Source organism: Petromyzon marinus, chromosome 13, assembly GCF_048934315.1.
Source record: "Petromyzon marinus isolate PM22_M1 ecotype Great Lakes invasive population chromosome 13, UKy_Petmar_22M1.pri1.0, whole genome shotgun sequence".
NCBI lineage: Eukaryota > Metazoa > Chordata > Hyperoartia > Petromyzontiformes > Petromyzontidae > Petromyzon > Petromyzon marinus.
The window spans coordinates 11841110-11867024 of record NC_133679.1 but is presented as its reverse complement, the minus strand read 5'-3'; the positions used below and the strand labels follow the sequence as shown (position 1 = coordinate 11867024).

General features: G+C 50.5%; 1 protein-coding gene across 1 annotated transcript in view; it reads left to right on the top strand.

Annotated features, from left to right (window-relative positions):
* Positions 1 to 25915, top strand: part of LOC116942023 (furin-like) — a 58232-nt gene that overhangs the window by 23267 nt on the left and 9050 nt on the right. The window contains exons 3-12 of the mRNA XM_032953550.2: positions 2885 to 2980; positions 10048 to 10176; positions 10990 to 11066; positions 11254 to 11342; positions 14280 to 14452; positions 15107 to 15319; positions 17212 to 17312; positions 18286 to 18389; positions 19333 to 19450; positions 25535 to 25714. Of these exons, the coding sequence (XP_032809441.1) occupies positions 2885 to 2980; positions 10048 to 10176; positions 10990 to 11066; positions 11254 to 11342; positions 14280 to 14452; positions 15107 to 15319; positions 17212 to 17312; positions 18286 to 18389; positions 19333 to 19450; positions 25535 to 25714 (1280 nt within the window). The remainder of the gene's footprint in view (positions 1 to 2884; positions 2981 to 10047; positions 10177 to 10989; positions 11067 to 11253; positions 11343 to 14279; positions 14453 to 15106; positions 15320 to 17211; positions 17313 to 18285; positions 18390 to 19332; positions 19451 to 25534; positions 25715 to 25915) is intronic.

Below are 25915 nucleotides of genomic sequence, written 5' to 3'. Positions count from 1 at the left end.
TGCGGAGGAAGTTACTTCTCATCCCCCCCACCCCAGCCAAGTGTGGAATTTGCATTTTAGCTGCCAAAGTTTTCCAAACAGAATCCGAATTCTGTAACACGCAAACGGCGATGACAACACTCAAGTCGCTGTCACGTCACAGCACACATGGCAGGCTGCTCACGTGGGCACGGTCCCAGGTGGGTTTTTTTTTTTACGACTTTGAGATAATGCATCGGAGGGACTGGATCAACGGCTGCGTCCGAGGAGAGGCCGCTTATCGGCCTCTGTGTCAGGGGCCAAGCGCTACCACTGGGACAAGTGCGGTCTCCGCAAATGTTTTTGTTTTTAAACACAGTTATTTGTTGCACTTGCCTCGCCCAGAAAAGCCTCACCGAGGCTCATGACTCCTTTTCAGGAGGGTCCTGTCAGGTTTTTCGCAGCAGTCGGCGATGATCGCTGCGTCGATTCCAAATGAGTCATTTGTGGGCGATATTCAAAGTTGGCAAATTTGGACCATGACGCCGGCGCACGATGGCCTCCTCTTGCGAACGACGTCACGGGATCTTCAGCGTCCTCTGCGAAGCAGACGGAGCGTAGTTCTTCAATCGATTCACCCCGTAGCATTGATCGGGGCGACCGCTGGATTTCGAACCACGAACCTCTGCAGCAAGTGGTTTAAGGCGCGGCCGTGAGGCCGCGGCGTCGCTGCCCTTCGTCGCTAAAGCACGGGGCCCAAACCTTCAAACAGCCGCCAACAAACGGCACAATCAAGGTCGTAATAGATGGAAGAGTTCACGCGTTTCTCGACTTGAGCAGTCTCGTAAGACTTTTGACTTTTAAACGACTTTTATTGCCGCCAGCAGCAACAGCACTGGAGGCGATTCGGGATATGAAATTCGCAGCCGCCAGCAAACAAATAAAACAAACGCTAAAAAATTCACGCGCTGTGGCGCTAAATGCACCGCGCACATCACGAAAGAGAAGCCACGTGGTGGTGGTGGTGGTGGTCATCGCGCACGCCACGCTGACGAGCGAGCGCTTCAGAAGGTGAACACGTGGGGTGCCGTCCACGCTGGTACAGAGAGGGGCTTGTCCGGCTCCCCAGCGTTCGAAGAAGACGGGCTGCACATCACCGACACATGTGTGTGGTACAGTGAGCGCGGGGACATAGACGATGAGAGGGAATCCCAGAGTCGAGCAGTGAAGAAGTGTGTGCAAGACGTGACGTCACAATAAAGTGAAGGATCTAGCCCCGCCCCACCCCGCCCCACCCCGCCCCACCCCGCCCCGCCACCACCACCACCCTCCCCTTTCCTACCCAATGATGCCCCTGGGGCTTGTCGGCTTTGTTGTTGTTGGTGCTGGGCTCCAGTTCACTTGGCCCCAGGACGTCCCACCGTTTATCCTTCTCTCCTCTCTCTCTCATCTTTCCCTCTCCTCTGTGTCATGTTTCTCCCCCCCCTCCCCGCTTTTGCCCCCCAATGTACTGGGTGATTGATCAATAAGTCTTGTGACCCCCATTGAATTCTCTAAAACGTAATCGTTGTTTTAAGTCGGGTTTATTTAAAGCAGATTTTAGAAACATTTTGGGGGTCAATTAATTGGGGGGGGGGTCACAATGCTTCTGGACCACCCTGTACAGTAGTTCTATTCATTTCTCTAAAGCGTCTTGAAGTACAGTTGTGTTGAGACGCAATTTTTCATTGTTTATGGAGATTTTAATAACAACCTTAATTTTGTATAGCATCTGAATTAAGAATAATCTTGATATAAGCAGATCTTGTTTATAGCAAGCACAGTTCTGATATACACACTTACATTTTCACTGAAGTGGGGAAGGCGGATGACATCTCCCTGATACGAACACAATACTTCTGATATAAGCACAGCTGGCCTTACTCCCAAAAGGTGTGCTTATATCAGGCTTCTGCTGTATTATTCCATCTCAAGATGCTGTACACGGCAACCATACGAGATGAAACATTGCCTACAGAGAGAGAGGCAACAGCGTAAAGGAGAAATAAAGACGAGGGTTTGGTAGGTTAAGCAAGGGCGAGACAATGCCGTCAGGCCTTTTCAACCACTGTTACCCTACTACCCAGACGGTCGATACTGCATAATTATCAAAACAAACTCTATAAACTAAAAACTATTTTTTTTATTTTACCAGGTAAGGCCCGCTGAGCTATGTAGCTCTTTGTCAGAAGCGACCTGGCCACAAATGATAGCTCAACAAAGTGACGTATCATCATCATCATGTCGAAATTTATGGCAGCCAAGTAACTCTAAACGATTTTTTTCTAAATGTGGAAGGACAAACCGGAGGCCTTGCAGAAAAATCCACGCGAGGTAGTAAACATCTTCCCTCCACGGTGCCCAGACTCAACAGAGCCACCAAGAACACTGGCTTCAAAGGAAAAATATGTGCTATGAAGAAGGGCCATTGCCAAAAACGCCACCTATAATGTCCTTTCCTTATAAGGCATCAGTGTTATTGACGAATTTGTTGAGGTTTTATTTGTGCTTGTGCAGTGCTGCTGCCGATGCATCAGCAGCATCACCACCACCGGATAATTTGTTTAATGTTGATGCGTGGTTACCGAGGTATCATCGTATCTGGTTTCTTCAACGAGAAGTGGAATGAGAGCTGTGATGATTCGAATGTGGGTAGAACGGCAAAAAAAAAGATTTTGACATTTCAAGAAGAATGTTATTATCGGACGTAATTATTTAACTGCAGATGAGAGACGGAAGGTCTGGAGAGGGCATTGGCAGTGCTGCCAATCATGGGGACAGCTTCGCGAACAGCACTGGCAGCAGAGGAGAAGGAGCGACCTCCCGCAGCCTTCTGGACGTTGATTTTGTGTTTTTGCTCACCGATTTCTTCTTCTCCTGCGAGCAGGTGAGCTGGGTGGAGCAGCAGGTGGCGAAGGTGAGGCGGAGGAAGGAGGTTGTGACGGAGCCCACGGATCCTGAATATGCAGAGCAGTGGTACCTGGTGAGAGGCTCACCGCTCCTCACCCCCCCACACCCCCCCACACCCCCCCACACCCCCCCCACCTCATGCACTTCAGCTCACCCCCCACTTGCCCCACTCACCCCACCCGCCCCACCAGCACCACCAGTGCATGCATCCATCCGGCAGTAGGCATTGACCATATTGCTGCAGAGCTTTTCGCGATTGTGCTGTGTCGCTCTCGGATGCGTGCTTGGGCTGCATGGCGTTTTGTTTGCCATGGGAGCTTCTTCAGAAACTAAGCAAAATGTCCAACATTGCTGAACTCGGTTCCTGAAGAGGCTCCGAGGATGTGGAGTGAATCGTCGGGCATGCCGAAGGAACGTTGCGCTGTAACCAAGAAAAAAAAACACGTTTGACAACTGGGCATTGGCTCTGCTCCATCCTCCCATCCCTGACGCATCACGCAAGGTGCTCAGTTATCAGAGCCACGGGTGCGCTGTGCTTGTGCAGGAAGTCGCTCAGTGTGGATTAGTGTTTCAAGGAGGAAGAAAGGGAAACGGCTGTCGCTAACAGCTGTCCTGGCTACCACGGGTTAGCATTAACTTGACTTTTCAACCGCACAATAGAAATGCTCCACTCGCGGTCAGGTGTTGGCAGTCGATTAATATTCATGACAATGAGCCTGTGCCTGCATGCACGCAAGTTTACACTGCATTGGCTTCGTCTGTGTTTCAGTTGTGTTTTGTGTGTGTGTGTGTGCGCGTGCGTGCGTACACACACACAATACAATTGTCATTCGACTGCTGCATTAGATCCGACCCACACCGTGCGGGTCGTGGAAGTTAGTTGACCATGCTTCACCATGCTGGTCAGTGTGGTTTGGTGGAGACAAGGCGCATGGGACATTGGAGCATCGTATAGTACGAATGCCCTCTCCTGACAACGAACCCCCGCGGAAGCCTATAGCACCTGTTTTATGCACGGTGGTCACTCATCCAAGCACAATCTGGGCTCAACCCTGCTTAATCTACTGATATCTGACAACATCGGGTGCATTCCTGGTGATTTGGTCATAGACGTACAATCATAAGATATATCATACCTAATTTTTTTTACAAGCTAACGTTTTAAAATGTGAATAATTGTGCAATTGGAAACAACTCTGGCTGTCTGTGGCCAATGGTGATGACTGAGCAACCCTGTGACCCGTGCTGACTCAGGAGCATGAGATATATAATTGGAAATACAGTACAAATATTTTTTTATTAATTGCTTCAGCACTGATACACTTGGGATTTTTTAATTGACTTGGCATGTGTGTGAGATTGAAGTACTGATCAGTGCGGAGCAGTGACCCATAGGTTAAACCGTGCGCTACAATCCCAGCAACTTGTGCTTGAATCCTGGCCACGAATAAGAACATCAGCGGCGAGCGGCATCCCAGCTGCCCTGGGCCTGCCCTAGGACAATTCGGCCTGAATAAAGGCCACCTGTGTGTGGACGTTAACGCTGGCGGTGAGATGTACGTACACGTATGTTGAACTTCTTTCGCACCAAATCTTGATTTAAAGCTTTCGTGACTGCAGGGATTCATATTCTTGGTTCTTTCGGTAAAGTCACGTAGAAGGGAAACAATAAAATAATAAAAATATAAAACAATAAAATTCTCAAGAAAAATGTTCTTGCTGTGGTTTTCACACCTGATGATGATTGCTTGTGTTGCAGTCGAAACGTCGTGAGAATTGTATTGTTTGTTTCTTGCTGTGGTTTTTACACCTGATGATGATTGCTTGTGTTGCGGTCGAAACGTCGTGAGAATTTTATTGTTTTATATTTTTATTATTTTATTGTTTCCCTTCTACGTGGTGACTTTACCGAAAGAACCAAGAATATTATTTCGCACCGTGCGTAGCCAACTTGTCTAATCGGAGGTGTGGGGGGTGAGAAGGACGACAAACTCGACACAAAAAACAGAGATGAAGGTGGCTGGCCCGTGGTCTCGGCCACAATGCCCCCCCCCCACCCCACTCCGAAAAAAATAACTGTGCTTGCTGACTGCCCTGTACCTGCGACCGGTCAGGCGGAACGAACGTTTACAGTTTGTTTTGCGAGTACATGATCGTGTGGGTGCACGTGCGCCCGCGTGCGGTTGAGATAAGGGAAGGTGCACGCGTTGCTCTGGCTTCTCGGTTTGTGCCACCACACGTTGTCTGCACGCGTGGGCTGCGCCCCACGTGGCCAATTGGGTGTTTTGTTTGTTTGCTGGAAGAGGGCGTATTTCATCCCCGCCTTTCGTCTGGTTCTATTTTTTGTCGGCTGGGCCATTTCACCGCAGCCCCCCCCCCCCATGAATACGCAGGCCTTTGCGTAGCCCCTCGCTTCTTCATGCTGACCGTAAAGAACCGTACACGTTAGCTGTAACAACGCCCTCCACCACGACCAACGACAACAAAAGTAGCTTGATATCAAACAGGAGTGGGTTGTTTTTATTTTACTGTCATTCGTCACTTGAAATATTGCACCTTGTGTAATCAAAATATTTGACATGCCTTTGGCATACTCTCTGGTTCTTTGGGTAAAGTCACGTAGATACAAAAAAAAATATTAAAGAAAACACAACGTTTCAGTTGCAACGCAAGCGTCCGTCTTCAGGTGTGAAAAATGAAATGATCTGCTGTTTTGTATAAAGCCACAACAGCAGGTAATTTTTATCATCCTAAGACGGACGCTTGTGTTGCGTCCGAAACGTCGTGTTTTCTTTTAATATTTTTTTCTATCTACGTGACTTTACCGAAAGAACCAGAGAGGTTGGATTCCTGCAGTCACGAAAGCTTAAAATCAAGACAGGCCTTTGGCAATTATTGCTGCATGAAGGCCTCCACACGTCTGTCAGTCATGGGAGTAGATTTATTATTATTATCATACTTCACCCTGGTTGGTGCGGGTTGATGAAGTGGTGCCCAAGACTGGTAGCAGATGTCACTGGTCACTTTATTTAGCCTTGGTCAGTAATAGAACTCAGGTCACCGAGGTTCAGAGTGCGTGAACTAAGCACCATATCAGCGCCCCCCCCCCCCGTCAACTGCTTTATGTAACACTGAACACCTGATATGGTAAGAAAGAAGAACACGCTGTTTTTAAACGATTACTTTTTTAAAGGCAACTGCGTGCTAAACGTTTTGGTGGCAGCAAGACTGAGCATTAAATGTCATTGTTTTTTGGGGAGAGGGGGCTTCTTTGTTACTTGCGTGCCCCCTCCTAGCTTATTAGGGAGCCCAAGGGAATGGCGTTGCCCCAGCCGGATGTGAGAAATATGGCTGTGTGCGCCCTGTGGCGTGCGTGGAAAATCATGCCAGATTTTTGAGTGTGCATTGAACAGCGCAGGTTTGGAGTCTACTGTGAGATCAGGGGAATTTGTCACGTGGTCACGTGCACCTCTGTTCCACTGTGCAAACAATCCGCGCGCAGAAGGCGCCAAGTTCGTTTTCCACTGCACAAGCAGAAGCGTGCCACTGGGCCCTGCCTGGCTGAGCCAGATTCATATTTTCTTGTTCGGCCAATATTCGGAAGCCGCTGGGGCTATGCACTTTTCAATCGAGATTGTAAACTCATTTCTTTAGAACTGCTTTTTTGTGTTTAGTTTGTTGTCCTTCCCCCGCACCTCCGATTAGCAAGGTTGGCTACGCACGGTGCGAAAGAAGTTATACGGTACATACATACAGCGTACAATGCTTTGGTTCTGGTTCATCAAGACAAATAGCCAGTCAAATACTACCACCTGTACAGTGAGGGCCCCCACGCTGGCACAGCTCTGGTGTGCCAGTGGAACAAAAAGGTTTTACATTTTTTCTTAAATAAATAATAATGTAAAATTATATAAATATGATGAGCACAGGGTTTCTGGTTGATAACTTCATTCCATCTATGGCCTGCCCTTTCACCTCCTGGCAGCATTGTAATGTCTTGATAATATATGTTAAGTAGTTCATAATAATAAAAACAATTCCACGTTTGGAATTGTATATTTAGCAGGTGTACCTGATACAATTTGTTGTCCGTGAAAGAATACGTCATTTGGGAGTTTGTTTTGTGTGTTTCTTTCAATGGCCATGCCTAGCATGTGTGTTTGTTTTAATGGCCATGCCTAGCATGTGTGTTTGTTTTAATGGCCATGTCTAGCATGTGTGTTTGTTTTAATGGCCATGCCATGTGTGTTTGTTTTAATGGCCATGCCTAGCATGTGTGTTTGTTTTAATGGCCATGCCTTGTGTGTTTGTTTTAATGGCCATGCCTAGCATGTGTGTTTGTTTTAATGGCCATGACTAGCATGTGTGTTTGTTTTAATGGCCATGACTAGCATGTGTGTTCGTTTTAATGGCCATGTCTAGCATGTGTGTTTGTTTTAATGGCCATGCCTAGCATGTGTGTTTGTTTTAATGGCCATGACTAGCATGTGTGTTCGTTTTAATGGCCATGTCTAGCATGTGTGTTTGTTTTAATGGCCATGCCTAGCATGTGTGTTTGTTTTAATGGCCATGCCACGTGTGTTTGTTTTAATGGCCATGTCTAGCATGTGTTTGTTTTAATAGCCATGCCATGTGTGTTTTTTTAATGGCCATGCCTAACATGTGTGTTTGTTTTAATGGCCATGCCTAACATGTGTGTTTTAATGGCCATGTCTAGCATGTGTGTTTGTTTTAATGGCCATGCCTAACATGTGTGTTTGTTTTAATGGCCATGCCTAGCATGTGTGTTTGTTTTAATGGCCATGTCTAGCATGTGTGTTGCCAGAAGAGACGGCGCCAGTTATCTTGCATCATGGCAATTCGAAGTCAGGTTTTTGTTTCGCGAGCAGAGCCACCTGCATGGCGCTGCGTTATCTATTGCACATTCACACGTTTGTACTCAGAGGTGCGTTGCATTCATGAGATTAACTTAATTCGATGAGCACACACGACCTACAGGAGACGGTTCTCCCATTGTTGAATTTGTCAACACTGAACCGGCCTCATTGTTAACATTCAAAAAGTGTGATCATTATCTGGAAAATAACACAACCTTGTCTAAACACAATACGTGGGGTTTCGTAGATTTTATTTATTTTGTGAAAAAGTCCGCATAATTCTTCATGATACATTCTTACAGTGATGATGATGTGTGGTTACTTGTCAGTGATTTAAAGACAGTCTTAGTTTCACAAAAGTATTTCCTTCAAGGCTAGCTTGCCATAAAACAATACATCTGAAAATTATTGATAGATTTGAAGTCAAGTTTACGTAAGCAGAAATGAAATGTCAGTCTTGTTAAGCGACACGTCATTTAATCCTCATTTAACATACATTATAATCATTGCCAATGCAGTCAATTCCAGTGTGGTGGGTTTTAACTTAACTATGATATTTTCTGGTGCAACAAAAAGAGTCAATAAGGATGGATGGCAACAGTCTCTGCTTTAACACCACACACAGACACACATTGCTAAATCTCTGGGAGAGCAATGGCCATTAGAAGGCAGGTGAAATAACTCAGCTTATTCAACTTCAAATGTATTCTTGTACGTTTAGTCACCTAGTTGGGGTATTGAGGGGGAGGAGGCCCAGGACCTGTTCAGATTTTACTCGGCGAACCTCAGTGGTCACTCGCACAATCCAATCGCTCATGATACACCGCACGGCTCATTTTCCCGCTTACAAATGTGGGCATCCGTGGTCGCAGAGGCGTCCAAAACACGAGTGATTCACTTGCGCGCAACCCAAGATGCACGACCCATCGCTCATTAGTGAGGGGGGATGCACCTTTAGTCGCGGCTATGGGGAATCGAACTGGGATCGCCATGTCCGTAGCGTGGCTCGCCAACCACCAAGCCACCGCTCCCGCCCCCGTGGACCTGTGAGATTAAATGACCGTGCCTCATTGCGCGCATTCTCTACGGAGACATCAACGTTCAGCACGCTGCACCACTTTAATGCGACGCTCATGTTCACGAGAATGTTGCTTTAGCAGGCACGGCGAAAGTTCTACAAGTCACACGATGTGCCATACCGTAAGCCACTGGCTAAACATTCCGTCACGCCCGCACGCTCCACGTGGACAGCTCTTGGCAAGGGCCCACGCGTTCTAATCTCTTTGACTCTTAGTTCTTTATCGCTGCTGAGATTAAATAAGTGAATCAATATTTTAAAGTGGGCCGCTGTCCAACCTTGTGCCAACGCTGAGCTGCTTTTGTGCCGACCTAGCAAAGAAGCAGGAGAACTCTGAAATGTCGGGCGGGGGCGGGGGGGGGGGCGTTTATTATAAATTTGACGCATTCCGGTTCACCAGCGGTGTGCTCTGCACGACGTTTTTAAGGGCCGGTGGCTACCGTTGGTCGTCTCATATTCGAAGTCCTAGAGATGACGTCGCGCGCCAGAATACCACAGCGGTCGCTGCCTCATGCGGATTAAAAAAGGAGAAATAAATTCAAAACACGATCGTCTCTTTACCTCGTTGAGCTCACGCCAAGGCTTCATGTTCCAGGCTGAAGTTTTTTGGCTTTGCTAAATGAGAACTAAGACTTTAAACTCACTTTCAGGAGCGCGCGTTGCTTTTTTTTTTCGCCATGCATCTCAATCCACTGTCACTGCTGCGTGGCATCAGACAGCAGTGACACTGGGGCTCATGAAAGTCAATTTAAAGTGGGGGGGTTTATTTTCCCCCACACGAATGAAGCTTGAATACAACAAACCTTGATTTATAGAACATCTAAGCCTCTAAATGGTAACTGTACCTCAAGATACTGCAAAAAACAGTGGAATTGCTGCAAAATGGCGCAAACAGAGGAATCTAAATGCACATATTTAACGGAAACTCAACCTCTAGAATTTTCTCTGGTCAAGGCCTTTCTGCCAGAAGTGGCATTAACATGCACTTGTATAATTGTAGGGTTGCACCTGGACCTGTTTTACCTTTTTAGTGACGCTCATTAGGGACATCCCAGGAGACGCAAAGCCGGGGTAGATATCTACACGAACACAAGACGCGTTTTTTTTCTTTGGATTTTTTTGTTTAAACGACGGTTTAAATCGGCGTGGCATCCTCCACGCTGTCGCTGCTGTGGTGTCCGGCAGGAAAACCAGGAGCACCACGACCTGAACGTGGTGTCGGCGTGGTCGCTCGGCTACACAGGCCGTGGCTCCATCGTCTCCATCCTGGATGACGGCATCGAGAAAGACCACCCAGACCTCGCGGCCAACTATGTGAGTGCCACCACGGTCCTCGCTCACATCACCCCCCACCCCTGCCTCCAGTTTCCCCGTTGTGAGACGATCCGTAGTGAGCAGTAGAGGTCATCGCAGTCTTTGTGCTGCGTGAGTTGTCGCGGTTGCGATGTATGGCGCTCCGATGTGTCGTACCATGTGTCGTTCGGCATGATGTCCGACGTTGGGTGCCACAGTGGCAAGATGTTAACTACCTCGCCCGGTATACAGGAGGTCGTGAGTTCGATCCCAACCCTGACGCCTGTATATTTGGACTTTGCATGTTCTCCCCTTGGTTGTGTGGATTTTTTTTCCGGGCCCTCTGATTTTTCCCTGCACATTTAGAAAACATGCGTTGCGATTATTTGGGTGCTATAAATTGCCACATGATAAGCCACTTTGTTGAGCTATTGTCTGTGGCCAAGTCGCTGCTGAATAAGAGTTTTATACTAAGAATATGAATTGCTGCAGTCACGAAAGCTTTAAATCAAAAGAGTTTTATAGCTCAGTGGGCCTTACCTGGTGAAATAAATGCAGTTAATAGTTGTTCGGAAGCTCAGTGTGGCCTTATCTGGTGAAATAAATATAGCTAATAGTTCTTCGGAAGCTGCAGGCACGTGTTGCAAAACGTCGAACATCATACCGAACGGCACACGTCACAACCCGAGGACACGTCGCTGAGCTGCCCAGCGCAATCGCGATGCCGACGTGGCGGTTTTTAGTAACGCTTCTCGAGTCAAGGCACGAGCGCTCTAAGCTTGTGTCTGCATCGCTGATGCTAACACAGTGTTGCGTTTACAATCCCACCTACAGGATCCAGACGCCAGCTTTGACATCAACGACAATGACCCCGATCCTCAGCCTCGCTACACTCCGTACAACGACAACCGGTGAATTCCGACTGCCGTGGTGTCGTGCACGCTCGCCCAACTGTTTTTACACCAAAGCAGTTTTGTGTTTTTTTTTTAAAAACGGACATTCCGCCCGCCAGTGCCGTGCCGCGGAGTGCCGGTGGCCGATTCTTCGTCGTCCGTGCCCTATGTATATTTTATCTTCCACGATCGTGTTTCCTCGAAGGCACGGGACGCGGTGTGCCGGCGAGGTGGCAGCAGTCGCTAACAATAACGTCTGCGGAGTGGGAATCGCCTACAATGCCAAAATTGGAGGTAAAACATCATGTACATTATTAGCCCTTTTTTTAATCAATCCACTGCTGAATGAGAGGGGCCTCCTGGCATCGCTTTGGCTGTGGAGGTTTGTTGACCGTCCTGTGCTTAACCACGCTGATCGGTGCGGTTTGGTGTAGGCGGCGGGAGCGCCCTATAAGTACAGTACAACGGTGGATTTTTGCTGCGTTATTCTCTGCCGCCCACAACATAGCCTCACAGCAGCCTGTAGCACCCAGGTGTGCGCATGGGGGTCGCCCATCCAAGCACCATACAGGCGCAAACCTGCTTCGATTCATAGATCTGAGAGATCGGGACGCATTTTATCGATGTGGTCGAAGACAAAATAACACACCTGTATGTTAATAATAATAAGAACACTCTTCCTTTATTCAGGGAAAATCTCGCTTGTTTTGCGTGTACGCTTTCAGTCTGTGTATGTAGGAGGTACCGCATGTTGTATGTTGTAGTTGTTTCTTAAACCATCATCTATTTCCTGCAAACTGTCTTATAAATCTGGGCGGTTGCATACAGAACGTTAAGTGGTCTCTTCCCCGTAATGTATACGTCTTTGCCTGAACCATTGCCATGGGCTAATGGCTCGCTCACAGAGCCCACACTCCAGAGGTCACCAGTTCAATCTCCCGGCAAAGCAGTTGAAACAACGGTGTAAGTTTCTTAAACCCCCCTCACCCCCATCCTTCCACCTCCTTCCCCCAACCTCTATCTGTCCAGCAGTATAAATGGGTGCACCACAGTCGATAAGGCATTGTCGCGTGTAGTGGGGGTAAATTGTGGGTACTCCAATTTTCTTGCAATACGTCTGGCCAGCATGGAAAGTAGGCCAAAATACCTTGTTAGAGGCACTCTCTTCGAGTTCCCTGGAGTGGAGGCCCTTGCTCCAACAGTGGCATGAGCCAGCATATTGCAGGGCTGCACCTTTTACAATTTTAATCTGAGAAACGAACGGGGTAATTCCACTGAAGGTGCGTTGTGCAACTGGCCAGAGCCGTCTTTTGTTTGCTCACTGCCTGCACCCGGCGACATGGCAGTGTGTTTTCGGCAGTGCAGCATGCACAGTGTAAAGGAGTACAAGTTTTCTACAAGTTTTAAAGTTGCGGGACTTAGATTTATTGAAGTGATCCCGTAAAGTCTAACATTGGCACAGCTATATACATGTACATGGGTACGTGCCCAAGTGTTCCCATGTGTGCCTGTGCGCGCGTATGCATGTTCACGTGAGTCCGTATGTACCCCACACGTGCCCGTGTCTGTGCGTGCATGTGCCGTTGTGCAGAGTAATCAGGTTTTGGGATTGCCAGTATGGGACATGTGCCAACTCGTACTACTCGGGACACCGATGGGTTAATGTTTATTCTATACACGGTGTCTTTGTCGATCAATCCACCTGTGAGTGTCGGCCTCCCCACACTGTTCTGATCGGGAAAGTAGTTTCGAGCAGTGCAGTACATTGACATTGTAGCCTCAGAGCCTATGACACCTTTTGTGCATGGTGGCGACCAAAAATTTGTGGTGGCAGTGAAATGAGGGGCGTGGGAGGCGGCAGATATTATTTTTTTGGTCGCGTGAGAGTGAGGTTTTTGCATGTGGCGGTTGGCAAAGTACATGTAATATCCGTCCTGATAATGTGAGAGAGCGTGCGAAGGAACCCAGTCGTGTGGCCCAATGGCCATGCCGTGCATCTCTGTGTGTGTGTGTGTGTGCTCAATAAGACCACACACAATCATTGTGGGGAGTGGGTGGAACAGTGGTTAGCAGGCTGCACTACGAACCTGTTGAATTTCGGGCGTAAGCTAACATCAGGAAGAAGAGATATCTGAACCAGCCCTGGGCCTCAACCAGGATCAACCAGTGTGTAAACATCCGCAGAGAGGGCTGAGCATGGGGCTAGCCACATCAACCTGTATGTATGTTGAACTTCTTTCACACCGTACGTAGCCAACTTATGCTAATTGGAGGTTGGGGGAAGGTCAACAAACTGAGCACAAAAAGCAGTGCTAAGGAAATTAGTTTTCAATCTAAATTTAAAAGTGCATCGGTCTAGCGGCATCCTAGTATCGGATGGAAGAGCGTTGCAGATGGGCGCAGAAGAGTTTGCCCCAACAGTCTATGTAGGCTATATGGGGATCTTTTAGCTCTATTCCAATATGCAACCGAGCCACACAGAGACCGTGCCGAGCCAGCCTGGTGCGGCTCAGGTTTTTCCACTGCAGAAGCAAAACCTTGCCTCCCGAGGTTACTCGCAACGATCAAGCAATGCTCGTGTAGATGACACATTAACGCTGTATCTAAGTGATCTAAGTTGTCACATGTAATCAATGTGTCAGTCTTGCTCGATTCCCTGCTCGTCCCCGAGCTAGACTCAGATGTCCTGTGAGGCCACTGTATCACAGTTGGGATTTCGGTTTGGCTCTGTAAACGGCCAGTTGGAAAAAAAACACCTTGCATGGCTCGGATATGCCGGTGTAAGAGGCAGGCTACCTGCCTCTTTGTGTGTGCCCACGTGCGGTGTAAGAGGCAGGCTACCTGCCTCTGTGTGTGTACCCACGTGTGGTGTAAGAGGCAGGCTACCTGCCTCTTTGTGTGTGCCCACGTGCGGTGTAAGAGGCAGGCTACCTGCCTCTTTGTGTGTCCCCACGTGCGGTGTAAGAGGCAGGCTACCTGCCTCTTTGTGTGTGCCCACGTGTGGTGTAAGAGGCAGGCTACCTGCCTCTTTGTGTGCCCACGTGCGGTGTAAGAGGCAGGCTACCTGCCTCTTTGTGTGTGCCCACGTGCGGTGTAAGAGGCAGGCTACCTGCCTCTTTGTGTGTGCCCACGTGCGGTGTAAGAGGCAGGCTACCTGCCTCTTTGTGTGTGCCCACGTGCGGTGTAAGAGGCAGGCTACCTGCCTCTTTGTGTGTGCCCACGTGCGCACAGGCGTGCGCATGCTGGACGGGGACGTGACGGACGCGGTGGAGGCCAGCTCGCTGAGCCTACGGCCCCAGCACATCCACATCTACAGCGCCAGCTGGGGCCCCGAGGATGACGGCAAGACAGTGGACGGGCCCGCCAGCCTCGCCCGCGCAGCCTTCCAGAAGGGAGTTGCCGAGGTAAGGGGGGGAGGGGGGGGGGAGACGCTTGGTCGTTCGATGGCGCGTGGCCGAGCAGTAGCGCGGTCCGCTCCCAGCGGGCGTCCTGAACGCAGCGCGAGCCAAACAACCACCTCGCCTCCGAGCCGCCGGATTAGCAGCAAACGGCGCCACTTGCATCGACGGGAGCCAAGCGCGCCTGCCGTGTCGCTTGGGTAGCATCCTCGTGATCCCGGGCGACGCAGCTTCTCTCTCTCTCTCTTGGCAGAATTGGCGATCGCCGTGCCACAATGCGATGGCACGGTTCCACGGCTAGCGTGAGGGTGGTTTTCATTTAATTTATCGGTGATACACAAAATGGAAAAGGAAAAATGCATCCTCTCTCTTTCTCTCCCTGTCTGCCTCGCCCCATGGTGGTGGCGTGCAGCCACAGAGGCAGCTGGGGCAAATAAACATTGTGCACAAAACAGCCCCTTTGTGAGAACGATTCAATTTACGTGCCTCAATTTGGACGGCGGCCTATGCGCTTCTTCTCATGTACGTCGGCGGTGCTCACCGTCGCTCGGTTGTGATTGTGGCCTCTTCTCCCCCACTCGTTCCCCGCTTCCTCTCACCACCACCCCCCTTCCCTGCGGTGCCATCCACCCCCATCCCTCACGGTACCCGTGGGCACAGGGCCGAGGCGGGCTCGGCTCCATCTTCGTGTGGGCCTCTGGGAACGGAGGGCGCGATGAGGACAGCTGCAATTGCGACGGCTACACCAACAGCGTGTACACGCTGTCGATCAGCAGCGCCACGCAGTCGGGCAACGTGCCCTGGTACAGCGAGGCCTGCTCGTCCACGCTCGCCACTACCTACAGCAGCGGCAGCCTCGGCCAGAAGCAGATCGTACGTTGCCCCGCTCGCTCGTATGTCCGTCCGCCAACAGCTCGCCGGCCTGCTAGTTAGCCCAATAGCCCGATCGGCTAGCCCACCAGCCTTGCCAGTCTGTCCACTGGCTAGCTTGCAAACCTGCTTGGCCAAATCAACTCACTTTTATTTTTGGAGGAGTTATTTTGCCAAAAACATCTACTGGATATCTGTTAAAAAAAGCTTCATAGCTCATCGGATTCCTCCAGTATAAATGAATATTCTGATTCTGATCTGGCAACCCAACCACAGCATTTGTCTAACGAGCCCAACTCTGCTTTAAGAATCAGAATGCCTAAACCTGCCCACGGTTTCCTCCGCTGCATAATTAATGGTATTGGACAATCGATTGGCCGATAATCCAAAGTATATATATATAAATGTACTATGTATATTTGTATGTGAAGACACAACAGAACCGAGGTCTGCTCATATTCATATACGCAGCACACAGGGGCAGAGCCAGGGGGGGGTGACAGGGGTGACATTCCGCGTATAAGTGTACGACACTCGGTCTGGCGGACTCCGTGCAACTGCATCGTCAGAGTGTATCGCCAACCGATGGCGTCTAGTTCAACAGCCTGACTCTCTAAATCATTCTTGAAATTACAATGTGTTGAATGTCACCCCGGCCTGAAATCCTGGCTCCGCCCCTGACAGCACAGATCGCAGCTTTAGATATTTCTCCAAGCTGTGCACAGCTACTGGGTGTATCCGATGTTTTGTTGGTGCCCGGTTGCCAAGCTGCCAAGATTTTATGTATTTGTTTTGGTTGGTTTATTATGCAGCTAATATACTTTGTTGTGGAGCTGGGGAGGGCGGGTAGAGACGGGGAACAAATACATGGCGTGCGACGTGACTCGCTTGTCTTCATCAGATTACAGCCCCGTAGTAAGTGAACTCTCGCAACATTAACTGGTTCTGTTTTTTTGTTGTGGAGTCGATTGCGTCCGCTGAAGAGAAAACCTCCGCTCGCAGCTTCACGCCCTCTCCTCATTCCAATGTCGGCGGAACCCAGGGTCTGTCTGGCCTCCTGTTTGGTTCGATGTTGCAAATTCCCTCCCCACACTCGTGAATGCTACTTTAAATTCCTCCAATATCGTTTTTCAAAGGGTGTCTCCAGAGATAAATAATAAAATGTTTGAAAGAAAAAAAATGCAAAGTTCGGCTGTTCACTTTGTTAACCGACGTATTTAAGCTTGTGAATTTACATCTGTGAAAAATTGCTGATGACGGTTTGTATTGTTTCCCTGGTCAGGCCTGCAGAGAGCCAAAACCTGACTTAAACACGTATTATTGCATTCTTGTGTGATGCTGCATTGGCAGGGGTGGGTGCACAAGCGCAAATAACTCAAACTCAACACATCTGTTAACAACGCTGCCATAAAAGGACATACGATATATAATGTGACGTTTGCGCAGTAGCCCTTCTTCATAGCTATGTTTTTGAATGTGTATTAGACTGAATATCACATGTAGTGCATTTCATTCTGGCACCGCTGTGTACTGTTGATTGCTGTGTTTACAATTGAACCTGATCTCTGGCCCACATACGAATACAATTCAGCTCCAAGTGCATATTTTCGAAGAACACCCCTTGCCCGGTCGCTCCGAATGATAGCAGCAGTTCGATGCACCGAGCCTGCATCCTGGAGATCCTGGGTTCGAATCCGTTCAGCCACAACCTGGTTAAACTGGGTTTCTCAAGTGTCGGGAGTCGACGTTTTCGGATGAAAAGCTATCAACTGACCACCCACCACCCCCGTGTGCCATGCCACCCTTCGTAGGTGTTACGCTAGCCAGCGTCTGCCCCCAGCGGCGTGGCTGAGTCTCCACGGTGGGGGATCTTTCTCTCTCCCTTTCTGTGACAGGTGACGACGGACCTCCGCATGCGCTGCACATCGAGCCACACGGGCACGTCGGCCTCGGCCCCCCTCGCCGCCGGCATCATCGCCCTCGTCCTGGAGGCCAAGTACGCACGGCCCGCGCCGGACCAGATGTGGTGTGGCTGCAGTAGTGGGGGTGTGTTTAGGGGTGTGGGGTGGTTGTGGCGTTGGTACGGTGGGGTGGGCGGGGGAGGCTACGGTGCAGCCGGTGGGAGCTTTTTTTTTTTTGGACGAGGCTGTCGAGGGATGAAAATAATGTTAAACAAAAACACAACGGGCAACAAATGTTTTGAAGCCTGGGCGGATTGCGGGGAGGTTTGCGGGGAGGGATGGCGTGGAGGGGGAGGGGTTGCTGGGGGAATTGTTAAATTTAGTGTGGGAACTTGCTGCCCTGAGCTGGCCTGGCATAAGATCGAACATTGCGGTGTTTTTTTTTTAACTCTCAGATTTCCTCACATGAGTAATGTAACTGAAGTGTTTTATGGAGTTGACCCTTCATGTGAACAACCGCTTAATACGCCGTTGGTATGAGGACGACCAAGGGGATGTGGCCGTGGTGTGATGGATAGCAAACTTGACTTGCAATCCCGAGTTTGGAGGTACATCCTCACGACGGCGCAGCAATTCGAAACAACTCTCCCCACCCCCCTCCCCCCCCCCGACTGTGTCCACCCAGCAGCATGAATCATAAATGGACACACCACAGTCGTGTGTGGTGGGGTAAAATGTGGGTACTTACAGTTTGAAAGAGTAGGCCAAATACACTCCAGAGTGGTTGTTGAGAACTTCTAGTGGTGAGTGGAGGGCCCCCCCTCCCTCTGGTTGAGAGAGGAGGGGGGAGGCCCTTTCTTCCAACAGTGGCGTAAGCAAGCTGTTGGTGGGCAACATCTTTACATTTAGCATTTCTGATGATCACCGTGACTTTGCCTGCAACAGTATTCACGGCGGAGACACTGCTGCTTGAACGCCACGCGATGGGGGTTTTAGCCAGCGTCTTGCGGTTGGGCTGATTCTCCGTGTGCCCTGCGCTGTGCCCTACTCTGCCCGTGTGGCGCGCAGCCCCAAGCTGACGTGGAGAGATATGCAGCACCTGGTCGTGAGGACCTCCAACCCAGCGTTCCTCTCCGCAAGGGACTGGGTCACCAATGGCGTTGGCCGCAAAGGTGAACGAGCGGGTGGCGTACGTCTCAGGTCCAGCTTCGTTAATCCCATCGGAGTGGTGACTCTGGCGTTTGTATTTAATTGCGGTGCTTTTTATCCGAATGCATTCACATTGTGCTATTGGCTGCCACTGCTATTCATTGGCGTAAAATAAAATAGAATGTTTCGCTCCGGATGACGCTGCAAAGTATTATCTGTATTTTGATTTAGCGTGCTGATGTTAAAGGTGCATTGAAAAATTTGATATTCCGAGTGATGCCTCTGTTGTTGTGGAGTAACTCATGCAGTCAGCTATGGCTCTAGTATTTGGTGTTACATGTTATTTATGTAGTTTATTGTAAAAATTCGGTCACAGTCCCTATCATCACTGTTGCGTTGCAATTATGGTTTTATTTTTTGGTGATTTCGAAAACGTTTTTTGGTTTGGACATGTTTGTTTTGTTGTAGTACGGAGTTAGACTGATGGCCTTAATCTAAGTTTTTGTGGTTGTTGTTGTTGTTTGACTTGCATCCCACTGGGATTTTTGCACACAGCGTTGGTGTATGGTGCTATTTCAGGAATATTTTAAGATGTTTTTCTTGTTCGTGTTTTTTGTTTGTTGTGGTTGCACCCGATTCAAGAGCCGAATGGCTCACAGGGCTATACCAAAATAAAAAAAACTGAACTAGATGAAGAACATTTCCATTCGGACCTCTCGTGGCCAAACTGAAACGTTTCTAGTTGGGAATATGTGGATTTAAGTGTCTGTTTAGATATTAACCCTTCAGAACGATTGTTAAGATTTTATTCTATGTAGGTAGTTTGTTGTCCTTCCCCCGCACCTCCGATTGGCACCGTTAGCGACATACGGTGCAAAAGAAGTTCAACGTGCGCATCGTCATGTATAACGGTAGATCATGAGCCGTCTCTGGTGTGCGTTTTGTCGTTCCTGACGCCCAATGCAGTGAGCCACTCGTACGGCTATGGGCTGCTCGATGCAGGGACCATGGTTTCGTTGGCCACAAATTGGACGACGGTGGGACCTCAGAGGATCTGTTCCATCGACCTCAGCAGCGATCACAAGTACGGATCGCTCTGTGAAGTCCTGCTTGTCCCGCCACACTCACAGATTGCATTTGCCTTTGCTGTTCCTGCTGCATTTGAATGTATGTTCAACAATGACCTTTAAACTCGCCACTAAACAAACATGGGTTAGCGTAAACCAACACGAGTTTGTTAAAAGTTTTTTTCTGCAGCAATGTCGCCGTCCTGCCGAAAAGAGGCAAACTTTCCCCACGCTGCAGTGATAATTGGGTGATGTTCATCTGATTTGACAGCTGAACCAGTGGTTGAAATTCCAAATTACTAATACTGGGATGAGTCTTGTGAGAAAACAACCACTGCAGACATACTTTAAAGTGGTTCAAGTGTACCAAGAAGTTGGTCAAGTCAGCATTAACCAGGAATTGGTCCCATAACATCACAATTCACAACCTTCGGAGCTGCTATATATATCTCAACCCTTTACATATGTAGAGGAGTATTGCGGGGAATCAACGAGGGGCAACCGCGAGAAGGGGGCAAGCAGAAATGGGAGTGCCAGAAGGGCGGGAGAGAGAAGGGGGTAAGTAGAGGGAGTGAGACGTCTACTAGTGGGGGGAGCCAGGTAGGAGGAGGGTAAGTAGAGAGTGAGACGTCTACTAGTGGGGGGAGCCAGGTAGGAGGGTGGTAAATAGAGAGTGAGACGTCTACTAGTGGGGGGAGCCAGGTAGAAGGAGGGTAAGTAGAGGGAGTGAGACATCTACTAGTGGGGGAAGCCAGGTAGGAGGAGGGTAAGTAGAGGGAGTGAGACGTCTACTAGTGGGGGGAGCCAGGTAGGAGGGGGGTGAGTAGAGAGAGTGAGACGTCTACTAGTGGGGGGAGCCAGGTAGGAGGGGGGTAAGTAGAGGGAGTGAGACGTCTACTAGTGGGGGGAGCCAGGTAGAGGGTAAGTAGAGAGTGAGACGTCTACTAGTGGGGGGAGCCAGGTAGGAGGAGGGTAAGTAGAGAGTGAGACGTCTACTAGTGGGGGGAGCCAGGTAGGGTAGTAAGTAGAGAGTGAGACGTCTACTAGTGGGGGGAGCCAGGTAGGAGGAGGGTAAGTAGAGAGAGTGAGACGTCTACTAGTGGGGGGAGCCAGGTAGGAGGAGGGTAAGTAGAGAGTGAGACGTCTACTAGTGGGGGGAGCCAGGTAGAGGGTAAGTAGAGAGAGTGAGACGTCTACTAGTGGGGGGAGCCAGGTAGGAGGAGGGTAAGTAGAGAGAGTGAGACGTCTACTAGTGGGGGGAGCCAGGTAGAGGGTAAGTAGAGAGTGAGACGTCTACTAGTGGGGGGAGCCAGGTAGGAGGAGGGTAAGTAGAGGGAGTGAGACGTCTACTAGTGGGGGGAGCCAGGTAGGAGGAGGCTGAGTAGAGAGTGTGAGATGTCTACTAGTGGGGGGAGCCAGGTAGGAGGGGGTAAGTAGGGTGAGACGTCTACTAGTGGGGGGAGCCAGGTAGGAGGAGGGTAAGTAGAGAGTGAGACGTCTACTAGTGGGGGGAGCCAGGTAGAAGGGGGTAAGTAGAGAGTGAGACGTCTACTAGTGGGGGGAGCCAGGTAGAAGGTAAGTAGAGAGTGAGACGTCTACTAGTGGGGGGAGCCAGGTAGGAGGGGGGTAAGTAGAGAGTGAGAGACGTCTACTAGTGGGGGGAGCCAGGTAGAAGGAGGGTGAGTAGAGAGTGAGACGTCTACTAGTGGGGGGAGCCAGGTAGAAGGTAAGTAGAGAGTGAGACGTCTACTAGTGGGGGGAGCCAGGTAGAAGGGGGTAAGTAGAGAGTGAGACGTCTACTAGTGGGGGGAGCCAGGTAGAAGGGGGGTAAGTAGAGAGTGAGAGACGTCTACTAGTGGGGGGAGCCAGGTAGAAGGGGGTAAGTAGAGAGTGAGACGTCTACTAGTGGGGGGAGCCAGGTAGGAGGAGGGTAAGTAGAGAGTGTGAGACGTCTACTAGTGGGAGGAGCCAGGTAGGAGGGGGTAAGTAGGGTGAGACGTCTACTAGTGGGGGGAGCCAGGTAGGAGGAGGGTAAGTAGAGAGTGAGACGTCTACTAGTGGGGGGAGCCAGGTAGAAGGTAAGTAGAGAGTGAGACGTCTACTAGTGGGGGGAGCCAGGTAGGAGGGGGGTAAGTAGAGAGTGAGACGTCTACTAGTGGGGGGAGCCAGGTAGAAGGTAAGTAGAGAGTGAGACGTCTACTAGTGGGGGGAGCCAGGTAGAAGGGGGGTAAGTAGAGAGTGAGAGACGTCTACTAGTGGGGGGAGCCAGGTAGAAGGGGGTAAGTAGAGAGTGAGACGTCTACTAGTGGGGGGAGCCAGGTAGGAGGAGGCTGAGTAGAGAGTGTGAGACGTCTACTAGTGGGGGGAGCCAGGTAGGAGGGGGTAAGTAGGGTGAGACGTCTACTAGTGGGGGGAGCCAGGTAGGAGGAGGGTAAGTAGAGAGTGAGACGTCTACTAGTGGGGGGAGCCAGGTAGGAGGAGGGTAAATAGAGGGAGTGAGACGTCTACTAGTGGGGGGAGCCAGGTAGTAGGAGGGTAAGTAGAGAGTGAGACGTCTACTAGTGGGGGGAGCCAGGTAGAAGGGGGGTAAGTAGAGAGTGAGACGTCTACTAGTGGGGGGAGCCAGGTAGAAGGTAAGTAGAGAGTGAGACGTCTACTAGTGGGGGGAGCCAGGTAGAAGGGGGTAAGTAGAGAGTGAGACGTCTACTAGTGGGGGGAGCCAGGTAGAAGGGGGGTAAGTAGAGAGTGAGAGACGTCTACTAGTGGGGGGAGCCAGGTAGAAGGGGGTAAGTAGAGAGTGAGACGTCTACTAGTGGGGGGAGCCAGGTAGGAGGAGGGTAAGTAGAGAGTGAGACGTCTACTAGTGGGGGGAGCCAGGTAGAAGGTAAGTAGAGAGTGAGACGTCTACTAGTGGGGGAGCCAGGTAGGAGGGGGGTAAGTAGAGAGTGAGAGACGTCTACTAGTGGGGGGAGCCAGGTAGAAGGAGGGTGAGTAGAGAGTGAGACGTCTACTAGTGGGGGGAGCCAGGTAGAAGGAGGCTGAGTAGAGAGTGAGACGTCTACTTGTGGGGGGAGCCAGGTAGGAGGGGGTAAGTAGAGAGTGAGAGACGTCTACTAGTGGGGGGAGCCAGGTAGGAGGGGGGTAAATAGAGAGAGTGAGACGTCTACTAGTGGGGGGGGCAGGTAGAAGGTAAGTAGATAGAGTGAGACGTCTACTAGTGGGGGGAGCCAGGTAGGAGGAGGGTGAGTAGAGAGTGAGACGTTTACTAGTGGGGGGAGCCAGGTAGGAGGGTGGTAAGTAGAGAGTGAGATGTCTACTAGTGGGGGGAGCCAGGTAGGAGGGGGGTAAGTAGGGTGAGACGTCTACTAGTGGGGGGAGCCAGGTAGGAGGAGGGTAAGTAGAGAGTGAGACGTCTACTAGTGGGGGGAGCCAGGTAGAAGGAGGCTGAGTAGAGAGTGAGATGTCTACTAGTGGGGGGAGCCAGGTAGAAGGGGGGTGAGTAGAGAGTGAGACGTCTACTAGTGGGGGGAGCCAGGTAGGAGGGGGGTAAGTAGAGAGTGAGACGTCTACTAGTGGGGGGAGCCAGGTAGAAGGAGGTAAGTAGAGAGTGAGACGTCTACTAGTGGGGGGAGCCAGGTAGGAGGGGGTAAGTAGAGAGTGAGACGTCTACTAGTGGGGGGAGCCAGGTAGAAGGGGGTAAGTAGAGAGTGAGACGTCTACTAGTGGGGGGAGCCAGGTAGGAGGAGGCTAAGTAGAGAGTGAGACGTCTACTAGTGGGGGGAGCCAGGTAGGAGGGGGGTAAGTAGAGAGTGAGACGTCTACTAATGGGGGGAGCCAGGTAGAAGGAGGGTAAGTAGAGAGTGAGACGTCTATTAGTGGGGGGGAGCCAGGTAGGAGGGTGGTAAGTAGAGAGTGAGACGTCTACTAGTGGGGGGAGCCAGGTAGAGGGTAAGTAGAGAGTGAGACGTCTACTAGTGGGGGGAGCCAGGTAGGAGGGGGGTAAGTAGAGAGTGTTAGACGTCTACTAGTGGGGGGAGCCAGGTAGGAGGGGGGTAAGTAGAGAGTGAGACGTCTCCTAGTGGGGAGAGCCAGGTAGGAGGAGGCTAAGTAGAGGGAGTGAGACGTCTACTAGTGGGGGGAGCCAGGTAGAAGGGTGGTAAGTAGAGAGAGTGAGACGTCTACTAGTGGGGGGAGCCAGGTAGAAGGGGGTAAATAGAGAGTGTGAGACGTCTACTAGTGGGGGGAGCCAGGTAGGAGGAGGGTAAGTATAGAGAGTGAGACGTCTACTAGTGGGGGGAGCCAGGTAGGAGGGGGGTAAGTAGAGAGTGAGACGTCTATTAGTGGGGGGGAGCCAGGTAGAAGGAGGGTAAGTAGAGAGTGAGACGTCTACTAGTGGGGGGAGCCAGGTAGGAGGGGGGTAAGTAGAGAGTGAGACGTCTACTAGTGGGGGGAGCCAGGTAGGAGGAGGGTAAGTAGAGAGTGAGACGTCTACTAGTGGGGGGAGCCAGGTAGGAGGAGGGTAAGTAGAGAGTGAGACGTCTACTAGTGGGGGGAGCCAGGTAGAGGGTAAGTAGAGAGAGTGAGACGTCTACTAGTGGGGGGAGCCAGGTAGGAGGGTGGTAAGTAGAGAGTGAGACGTCTACTAGTGGGGGGAGCCAGGTAGAGAGTAAGTAGAGAGTGAGACGTCTACTAGTGGGGGGAGCCAGGTAGGAGGGGGTAAGTAGAGAGTGAGACGTCTACTAGTGGGGGGAGCCAGGTAGGAGGGGGGTAAGTAGAGATTGAGACGTCTACTAGTGGGGGGAGCCAGGTAGAAGGAGGGCAGCCAGGTAAAAGGGAGGAGCCCGGGCTAAGGGGATGAAAGGACGGAAGGGGAGGGTTGAGAGACAAAGGAGAGCCAGGGCGAGAGAGAGGAGCCAGTTAGCAGGTAGAAAGGCTCCTGGGCCGGAGAGACGAAGGAGGCTACGGGTGGAAGTGTACGGGAGGTAGCCTGGACGAAGGTCGAGGGTGTCGGGAGAGAGAGCTAAGAGACAGGGAGCAGTAAGTGATTCGCGACGGAACGAAGAGTGCGGATGTTGGCGTGAATAAACGGCAAGCAGCCCTGAATATTCAACCCTCGTCCCCGTCTGAGTCTACAATCCCACAGGGCATCACGAAGCACGATTCTACACATACATATGAGTAATTGTAGTTCTATTTACACAAAACATGTACAGTAGCATCGTGTGCAAAGGCCAATTATTGGGAAGTTCCACACTATCGAACATACGTTTCAGACACTTTAAAGATGTGGGTAGTTATTAGAATAGTCACGAGTTGACGTTTCACTTTTGGCATATTGTGTCAACCAATTAAGACTGGATGTCAGAATGTATTTGTGCAGCTTCCTAGATAAGGGGGAAGTGCTCAAATACCACGGTGTCGAACGTGCTCAGAAATATAACTTTTGTTTCCACACTGGGATGGATGCTGCCTTCATTTTCGTGTGTGTCAGGCCAACAATGTATTCCACGTAATGTATAACGAACTATATTTTCTAAAACCGTAATTACCTTAAAAATGACCACCCTCGTATGTAGCATTACGGAGATTTCTTATTTTCCACTGTGAGGTTCTCATCTGTGGAACTACCCAACTGCTGTCGCCCACAATTGCGACATATTCAGTGTTGGATGCATGGCCCTGACCCATGAGATCAAAGCTCAGGTCGAGGCTGAAAGCCACAAGGCGGAGGCCAAGGCCAGGTGCCTTTTAGGCGGAGGCCAGTGTCAAGCTAGTCAAGGCCGGATCCTGTACACGGAGGCCAGTGTCAATGCTCGTACCCCCAAGCCAAGTCCTCACACCAAGGCCACATCCTCAAAGCCAAGGCCAAGAACTGTGAAATATCCTCAAGCCTGCTATTAAGCCGAGGACTGGTCTCGAGGATCGATCTCAAGGACCCGAGAATGCAATGGATTCCATCTTGAGCTCGGTCAGCTGCAGAGATCATGTGCGTGGTGGGCTTGGCGTGCGTGGCGTGCGATGCTGAGTGGCAGGGCCACCCCTCATGCCACGCATCTGCTGAAAACGCACCCCCCCACCCCCCACGCTGTCTTTTTTTCCAGGAGCATCTCGGACCGGCTGGTGGTGAAGCAGGTGGTGGACGCATGCAGGGGCACGGGGGACCACGTCACCTCGCTGGAGCACGTGCAGGCCAAGATCTCCCTGACGTTCAACCGGAGGGGAGACCTCACCATCTACCTCACCAGCCCTGCAGGCACTCGCTCCACCCTGCTGGCCCCCCGGTAAGGCTGTGTTGCAGTCGTTATTCTGATTCACGGTGGACTTTAAAGACCCTGTGACATTATTGCGTGCTGGAGTCATGGTCTGAATTTGCCAAATTTGATAAATTACTCGGAAATGACTTAATTGGGAAAAGCCGCAAAGCATTATTGCCTCCTACTGGTAGACTAATGCTCGCTTGTCGGCGGTTACCGCATGCCCCT